We start from the raw sequence: 9,719 nt of genomic DNA, 5'->3' as shown, positions 1-9,719 counted from the left end.
AGTTGGGCCTTTTTAATAGTTTTAGCAACTTCACTCTTTATATTGAGTCTAGAAATTGAAGTTTCATTTAATGGAATCGGTAATTTATATTGGGAATGAAAGGTGCTTCCACCAAGAAGTAAATTTGCAGCAATTCCTGTAGACGCTGTGGGTAAAACAGTACCACCACAACCTCTAATATAATGTATTAAAACTTTATACAGATATGCAGGTGAATAGGATTCCTAGCTGGCAGGCCCCTGACAGCAAGCTGGCCAATTGTTGATTCCGTGAGGAATGGGGCTCCCTCCTTCCTCCTGTCAGGGTCCGGGGTGCAGGTGAATATGGGGTTCCTGGCTGGCAGGCCCCTGACAGCAAGCTATCCAACAGCAGATTCTGTGAGGAATGGGGCTGCCTCCTCCCTACTGTCAGGGTCTGGTTTGAAGGCGGCCATGCCCCCTGTTGGGCCAGACCCAGAGTTCTACCAGAGTTCTGGCCTCCACCTCAGCAACCCAGGACTGACTGCTGCTGCGCATTCCTGGCGCTCCGAGGGTGGGTTCTTCCCTCAGGCCTTGAGGGGGAAACAGCTCGGGGAGGGTGCAGCCCTTTGCAAGGCAACCCAGAACTCAGTACTTTCACGCTCCGCTCCGAGGGCGGGCGGGTTCTTGCCTGAAACCTCGCCCTCCGGGAAACAGCTGGGGGAGGGTGCAGCCGTTTCCAAGAGGACCCCTGCAGGACTGACTTCCTTCCGTTTGGTCGGTTGGTCGAGCTTCTGGATGTGATGTTACACCCAGGGTTTTTATATAAGTAGATTGCTTTTTAAATTAGGTAAGAAGAAATATGCAGTTATACTGTCCGCTATAATCACATAATTACCATTGCTGGTGCTCTTTTCTTTGTGTACAATAGAATTACTTTTGGAGATCATTTGCCTTCAGCTTGAACAACTTTCTTTAGTATTTTTTGCACAGCAGGTCTGCTAACTTGCAAATTCTGTCAGTTTTTGTTTATCTGGGAATATCTTTATTTCACCTTTATTTTTGAAAGATAGCTTTGCTGGATATAAGATTCTTGTTTGAGTTTTCTTCTTGGAGCACTCTGAATATGTTTTCCTACTGCTCTCTAAACTTGTTTCTGTTGAGAAATCAGCCTTTAATCTTAGTGGGGTTCCCTTATAAACGATGAGTCATTTTTCTGTTACTGCTTTCAAGATTTTTGTCCTTATGGTTGGGTTTCAAGATTTTGGTATAAAGTATCTTATTTGTAGATCTCTGCATTTATCATACTTGGAGTTTGTTGAGCTTCCTACATGTGTAGATTAATGTTTTTCAATAACTTTTCAGCCATTATTTCTTTAAATATGTTTTTCTACTCTACTCTCTCCTCTCCTCTTTCCTGCCCCCTTCTGTCCTCCTTGTCCACCCCTGTTCTGCCCACCCCTACTGTATGTTGGTGTCCCAGATTTCTGTGACACTGCTAATTTTTCTTTGTTCTTTTTTTTTGTCTGTTTTTGGATTGCATAATCTCTGTTGATCTATGTTCTACTTCTCAATTTCTTCCTTCTCTTAAATACCTCTAGTGAATTTTTCATTTCAGTTGTAATTTTCATCTCTAGAATTTCTAATTGATTTTTCTTGAATCATTTTTGTTTATCAATATTCTCTATTTGATGTGACATTGTCATTGTGCTTCTTTAATCATGGTGTCCTTTAGTTCTTTCAACATATTTATAATTGCTACTTTGAAGTTTTGTTAAATCTGATTGCTCTCACAGGAAGTTTCTCTATTTTTTTGTTTGTTTCTGGTATATGGGTCATACTTTCTTGTTTTGTGTTTTTTGTTTTTGGCATATCTCATAATTTTTTGTTGGGAACTAGATAGTTTAGGTAATATGTTGTAGCAACTCTTACTGCCCCTGCCCTTCCCCTCCCCCAGCTCGTTATTGTTGTTTGCTTATTTATTTAGGGACTGGCTGGATTCTTTTAGAGCAGTGGTCGCCAACCTTTCGGACCTCAGGGACAGCCAGTTGGCGACAGCTATTTTAGAGACCCTCCTCAGTGGATCCAGACTTGAGTATTCTGATGGTGACTCAGATGACAGTAGTTTTGGCAGGGATCTTTTGATTGTCTCTTTTCCCTGACCACATCCAGCTATTAATTTCAACTAATTGCCAGTTGATTGCTCTGTTGTATTCAACAATGCCCTGGAGCATGTATTTCTCCACAGTCTAATCCAATCAAATTCCTTTAAGTGCTAGGTCACTCACTAGGTCTGTGTTTGAGATTTATTCTGACTCTGGAGGGCTCCTCCCAGCTATCTTTTTTCTGGTTTCTGTCTAACAACCTAAGCCAGCCTACAGTTTATCCTATTTCTCCAATGAATCTATTAGTCTGTTCCCAGTTGCCTTTTGCAGTAATCTCCACTGCTTTTAAGAACTTCTCAAAGTCAATTTGGGGCAGGGGTGGGGGTATTTGGAGCTCTCTTTTTATGGTATGCTTTCCCTCTAGCCAAAATCTTTGTGTCATAGTGGGGGTTGAGACAGTGAGTGGCACCTTTCTCTCAGTGGCATCCTTGCTCTAGGAGCTGAGTGCTTGTTGGCAGGGGGGCATCAGTAACTCAGGTTTTCTTGGCTTGCCTCTCATGGCCTGGGACCTCTGATTTATGAACTACAGGTGAGTTGGGTCAAGGGCGATCTAAACCCCAGTGTTTTCATCTTGCCCTATCCAAGGCAGTCTCAGGAGTTGGGATTGGGTGGAAGAAGGGAGTTCCCTGGGGATAGAACCTGCAACCGAGTTACATGCCCTTGATCAGAATTGAACCTGGGACCCTTCAGTCCACAAGCTGATGCTCTATCTGCTGAGCCAAACAGGCTAGAGCAGAAGAGCATCATTTAATTACTTTGATTCCCTTTTACTTTCCCATAATTATAAGCTTGGTATTTGGGAGTGTAATTATGTTTGGTTTTTGTTTCTGTTAGAGGCAGTAATGAACCCGGAAAAAAGAAACAGCACATCTGTCATATTGAAGGATGTGGAAAAGTTTATGGCAAAACATCTCACTTACGAGCACATCTTCGCTGGCATACTGGAGAAAGGCCTTTTGTGTGCAACTGGATGTTTTGTGGTAAAAGATTCACAAGGAGTGATGAGCTTCAGAGACATAGAAGAACCCATACAGGTTAGTTGGTTTCTTTTTGGACTTGTATATTCTACTTATTTTTTCAGTGCTTACATGAAAATTTTAGTGATAATTAGCTATCATATTGGGAATATGGAAATTAAATAGAATTCACTTCAGCAGTTATATGAAAGATGTTTAAAATTTTTTAACTCATATTTCTACCTTTTGTCAACTCCATCAGCATAATTACATGATCTGGAATTTACTTCATTTGCTTATATTTTATTTTACAAGATGAATTCCAGTTTTTTGTGGCCCTTTTTTGTTTTTCAGTATCTAAGTAGATGAAAAGAGAGTTGAATTAAGATTATTGGTGATTTTTTTATTAGTTTTTGTTTTCTTACCATCCAGAGAATTGACTCAATTATCCAGAATAATAGCTCCACCTTTAGTTATTTTCTTAGTGGTTGCCTGCTTTGGGGTTATAATTTACACTTTATAACAACGTAGTCTGGATTAATATCAATTTTATTTCAATAGTATACACAAATTTTTCTCTTATATAGCTCTGCCTTTCCATCTGCTGTTACTTTCACCAGTTACATCTTTGTATATTGTGTACCCATCAACATAGGTTTAAAATTATTGCTTTGTGCAGTTGTGTTTTAAACCCAGATAGGAGACCAAATGAGTTATAAATCAGAAATGCACTTATACTGACTTTCATAATTATATACTACCTTACCTGGTGTTCTTTATTTCTTCATATGGATTTAAGTTACCATCACCTTTTCATTTCAGCCTGGTATTTCTTATAGATGCAATCTGCTGTGGGAAATGTTTTTGTTTTTATTAAACTGGGAATATCTTAATTTCTTATTTCTGAAAGATAGTTTTGCTGTATATAGAATTCTTAGTTGACAGGTTTTTTCTTCAATCTCTTTGAATATATTATCCCACTGGTTTCTGGCTTCCATGATCTATGATGAAAATCAGCAGTTACTGTTATGCATAATCCCTTGTAGGCGATGTCACTTCTCTAGAGAATCTCTAGATTCTCTCTTTGTTTTTTACTTTAAACATTTTTATTATTATGTGTCTCACTGTGAATCTCTTTGCATTTAATTTACTTGGAGTTGATTGAACTTCTTGGATGTGTAAGGTAGTGTTTTTCATCAAATTTCAGAAGTTTTTAAGTATCATTCCTTCAAATATTTTTTCTTTAAATACCTGAGACCAATAAATATTTTCGTTGCTGAGAGGCTCTGTGTGAATGTTGGGGCACCATTCAACACTCAGCCAGACAGTTGTCAACTCTGCCTTAGAGTTCACTTTCTGCTTATGCAGAGCCTCAAAGGTTAGGCACAGGTGAGAGTTTGGCTATTTTGGGCCTTTATTGCCCTAAGCATGTATGTAGCTGTCTAGATTCCAGGGAGTATGTCAGAACTTTTCAATACTTCTATGAATACCTTATCTCCCAGCTTTTGCTTTTAGGCTTTTAGTTTATTTATTGCGTGTCCTAACTATTATTCATTACCTCTGTCATCATGAAGTTAAAACATTTACCTATAACTGGTTTTAACAAACACATGCCTGTCTCCACCCTGAATAAGACTTTTCACATTGGGCTACCTCCAAGTAAGTTAAATGCAAGTCTTTTACATGGGGTCTTCCAAAGAACCACCAGACAGATCAAATAATGATCATTCTTTGGGAATGAGAATTTGAAGGAACTCTGTTCTGTTCTGTTCTGTTCTCTCTGGTGGCTACCAGGCTGCTGGGAAGTAGAAAATGGAGTTAAGCAAATTAAAACACCACAAAGAATTCTGTTCTAGTCAAGCAAGATTCAGCCATTTTTCTTTAAAAAACACTCCCTGAGTTATTGCAAACCTTATTTAATTTCCAGAGTCAGAAAGGGTTGGTTTTGATAGTTTTTGTTTCGTTTTCTGATTATTTTCATAGAGGAGTGAATTTTTGGAGGTCACCATCTTTATTGGCATTACCTCTTTCATGCCTTTGGATTTTGTTTCCCCTCTTTATTTCTGAAGAATTATATGGATTAGAAAGAGTTGATAAGTTCTGTTTATGTCATATTGAATGATGCTGCCTATGGTTCACAATTGAGTTGAGAAGTCTGGATCTTGATGTGGTCATCTACTTACAGATGATAGTTAAAACTATTAGCTTTTAACTATAGATAAGATAGCTTTTTAACCCTTTGGGTGCCAACCAATATCCTAGGAACTATGCTAAAATTGCCAAGGCATTTTTGCTGATTTTACAGCAGTTTAGGAAATCTGCACTTAGGTGCCATCTGTCAATAAAGAGTGAACTACTAGCATCTAATAGTGACACTGCAAGAGGAGCGCGATTGCACTCCCCGGCACTCTAGGGGTTAAAAAACACATTTATAATGAAATGACAAAAGGGCTTCTATATTTGACTAGATCGTTGCTGAAGGAGGAAATAAAAAATTACTATGCAAACTAATGTTCCTATAAATTCATGGACTTACATCTCAACCAGTCTCTCAGAACAGTCTATTAATCTTATTCTTTTTTGTCAGCTTTAGTAATTACCTAAAACTTAAGTCTTATTTCCTTTGTAACTTCCACTCAGCCTCATCTTACTCTTAGTCATTTCCTTCCAAGAAAATTTAAGCCTCATGACTTCACTCAAATGCTCATCCCTTCCCCTTTTAATTTACTTTTACCCACAGGTAATCATAGAGGAGAGTATACTCAAGAAAAGATGAGTTTAGATATTCTAGGCTGGGTAGGTAAGAGTATTCAGTAGGGATTGGTGGGTTGAGGATATTGGAGGGGAGAGTTGGAGGAATCCAGAGACTACAAGTCTCTTAGTTTGAATAATGGTTTCTTAGAACAAATTAAAAAAATGATTTCTGTAAAAGTCCTAACCCTGGTATCTGAATGTGGCTTTATTTGGAAAGATGAAGTGATACTATGCCTAGATTTTAGGACCTAATGGGCCTTCAAGCCAATGACTGATGACCATATAAAAAGGGGAGAAGACAGACAGATACAAGAAAGGCTGTGTGAGGACAGAGGCATGCCATCTGTCAATAAAGAGTGAACTATGAGTGGAGAGATGCAGCTTCAAGCCAATGAGTGCCAAGGATTGCCAGACGTTACCAGAAGGCTAGGATGAGGCAAGCAAAGGATGCTTCTCTAGAGCCTCTGGTGGGAACACTGCCCTACTGAGACCTTGATTTTGGACATCTGCCTCCAAAAGAGAGAACTGTGAGAGAATAACTATCTCTTGTTTTAAGCCACCCAGTTTGTGGTATTTTCTTACAGAAGCCCCAGATAACGAATACAGTTCCCTAGTTTGCCCCTGAAATTAATTTTAATATATAAATATGAAAGTATGTTATTGAATGACAAATTTAGAAATAACATTACTAATTCATAAAATGTTTTATACATTGTATTAGCTTAGGTTTGAGGGTAACATTTTAAAAACCAGGTTATAGGCAGAACTGTGACAGCTATAATTGGCTCTTAATGGTTAACTTCCAATAAATAAGGCTTACACAGTGGTTCTCAACCTTCTGGCCCTTTAAATACAGTTCCTCATGTTGTGACCCAACCATAAAATTATTTTCGTTGCTACTTCATAACTGTAATGTTGCTACTGTTATGAATCGTAATGTAGATATCTGATATGCAGGATGGTCTTAGGCGACCCCTGTGAAAGGGTCGTTCGACTGCCAAAGGGGTCTCGACCCACAGGTTGAGAACCGCTGGCTTAAAAGATCTGATTTATTTCATTCATCCCTCAAATCTACAATTCCATTAGAAAACTAACCAAGTGTTTTCTGAGAAAAATTACTGTTAAGAATATCATGTTAAGGAGTCATCTAATGCAGTGGTCGGCAAACTGCGGCCCCTTGAGTGTGGCTCTTCCACAGAATACCACGTGCGGGCGCGCACACACAGTGCAATTCGTGGACACACTCAAGGGGCCAAAGAGCCGCATGTGGCTCGCGTGCCGCAGTTTGCCAACCACTGATCTAATGTTTCTAAATATGAATTTTCTACTTAAATTATCTTAAAAGACTCTACTATATTTTAATGATCATGTAATACAGCATGGCCTTCTCTTAGTAATCTAGGCAAAGAAGCATTTTGAGATTTTCTTAGAGAAGCATTTTTCAACCTTTTTCATCTCACGGCACAGATAACTAATTACTAAAATTATGCAGCACACCAAGAAATATCTGCCAATCTGACAAAAAAAGAAAAAGGTATAAATTGGATTTCCTCATGCTGGATGGCTATTGTGTTGACTGTTGTCTTTTTTTTTTTTTTTTAAACAATCTAAGGAAAAAGAGATCAGTGCCCCTGACTAAATAGTGTGCCATGAAATACCAGTTGCAAACCGCTCTCTTAGAGAAACAAAATTTTGAATTTGTCCTTAAAATGCTTTGTGTTCTTGTAATGAAGATATTCCACAGATCTTGAACTAAATATCAGCTAAAATTTAATTTTTTAAAGTTATATTTTATATAACTATTAGTTTCCTGTTGCCATAACAAAATACAAATTTAATGACCTAAAACTACACACATTTATTTTATCAATTTCTTTATGTCCGAAGTTCGAGTAAGTTCTGCCTGTGTCTGCTTAGCTAGCATCTCACAAAGTCAAAATCAAGGTGTCAGCTGGGATGTGTTCCTTAAAGAAGGCTCAGGGGAAGAATTTGTTTCCAAAATCATTCACACTGTCAGGTAAATTCAGCTTTTGTTATTGTAGGATGGGGGTCCCTGTTTCGTTGCTGGCTGTCAACGGGGGGCTGGTGGGTTTGCTCTGGAGGCTGCTAACATTCCTTCTTATACTTTTCATATGCCCCCCCCCCCCCCTTCACCAACAGCAGGTCCAGTCCCTGTCAGCTCCTAATCTGTCTGATTTCTCCTGCTACATCTCTCTGACTCCAGCTAAAGAAAGGTCTCTCGGCTTTTAAGAGCCATGTGATTAGGATGGGCCCACTTAGGTATTTGAGAATAATCTTCCCCTGTTAACCTCTGTAACTTTAGTTGCCATATAATAAAATATACTCACAAGTTCTAGGACATATTTGGGTTACCATTCTACCTACCCAATCAATAGTTTTGATAAGTAATTACATTAATTACCAAAAATATTAACCTACTAAGAATAATTAAGTAATTTAAAAGATATTGCAGTATGTGTAATTAGTACAAGAACTCTGTACCTCCTTAAGATAATGTTTGCTAAGGGTAGGAAATTTAGAAATTGTCTGACACCATAGAAAAAACACTTCTGTGGAAAAGGATAATAAACTAAAATGTCATTTCTTTAGTGATAGTTTAATTGTACAACATAGTTTACTTATTTTGAGATTCTGGTCAGATTTTCATTACTTGAAATTAATTGAACACCCACACCACTTAGGAATGGACAGCCCTGACAGTGCCCACACAAACCATGTCACCATCATTTCCCATTTACCTTACAGTTTGCCATGGAGTAGGTGGGGATTTCTGTCTTAATTGAAGCTTAACCATAGCTCCACATGGTTTCAAATGAAACGAAAGCTTCTTAAAGTCAGAGATTTTCACTTGTTCATTTTTGTCTCATCAGTGCCTGGCACATCGCAAGTGTTTTACACATATTCATTGAAAAGTGACTGAATTCATGAGCATCACAGCTAACAAATATTTATTAAACAGCCACTGTGTGTGATTCATCACCCAGTTGATTTAGTGCTTACTGAATGATATCGTGCCATCTGATTTTTCTGATTATGCTTGGCCATTGTTGCTGTAAAAGAACAGCAGCCTCTAGTTGCACTCTGGTCATGTAGCACAGAAAGCTCAAACTAGAAATTGGGTGCCTTGAATCCTGCTCTGATATTAATAAATTGTATGATTCCCATGAAAATTAATTTCTGGAGCCTTAACTTACAAATCAATAAAACGAAAATGTAAAACAATATATTTAAGATTTATTTTCAGCTTTAAAAATTGTACACAGGATTTTTCTTTTGAAAGCAAATGAGAAACTTGAAAGGTAAAAGGAGTTCAGAATTGATCCTAAAATTAAATCCTCATTTACTTGTTTTTCATCCTTGCCTAGGTGTCAGCATTTGTCAGTGCAAGTGACTTTACCCTAAAGCTTAACCGCTTTTATTTTTAATCTCTTTGAGAATTTTGTATAAACCATTTATTTATCCTTTTATTTAATTTTTCAAGACTGAAAGAGAAAGAAAAGTTTAATGAGATACTGCAAATGCAATTTTTAAAAAAAGCAAACTTATAAAGAAGAGGGAAAAATATTTGACATGGACAAACTTGAACCTATAGATTTTCTATTGGTTAGTCAAAAGTAGGGCCAAGAAAAGGAGTCAGTTGAACTGAACTTTATTATCAAAGTTCTACTGTCAGACTGAGAAAACTTTCATTCCCTTAAGTAACAATTTTTTTAATGTATGTGTGTGTATATATATATACATATACACACATATATATATGTATATATATATATACACACACACACACACATATCTACACTAATAAAAGAGAAACATGGTAATTGGCGTACGACCACTACCCTTTTCATTGGCTAATCAGTGAGTAT

The 9,719-nt window shown here is 37.6% G+C and overlaps 1 protein-coding gene across 3 annotated transcripts in view; it reads left to right on the top strand.

Annotated features, from left to right (window-relative positions):
* SP4 (Sp4 transcription factor) overlaps positions 1–9,719 on the top strand; it is a 69,156-nt gene that overhangs the window by 49,341 nt on the left and 10,096 nt on the right. For all 3 annotated transcript variants that reach the window (XM_005872298.2, XM_014544640.1, XM_005872297.2), the window contains exon 5: positions 2,957–3,156. In XM_005872298.2, coding sequence (XP_005872360.1) covers positions 2,957–3,156 — 200 coding nt within the window. The remainder of the gene's footprint in view (positions 1–2,956; positions 3,157–9,719) is intronic.

Source organism: Myotis brandtii, unplaced genomic scaffold (assembly GCF_000412655.1).
Source record: "Myotis brandtii unplaced genomic scaffold, ASM41265v1 scaffold374, whole genome shotgun sequence".
Classification (NCBI taxonomy): domain Eukaryota; kingdom Metazoa; phylum Chordata; class Mammalia; order Chiroptera; family Vespertilionidae; genus Myotis; species Myotis brandtii.
The sequence above is the reverse complement of the archived record's forward strand: the minus strand, read 5'-3'. Positions and strand labels throughout refer to the sequence as shown.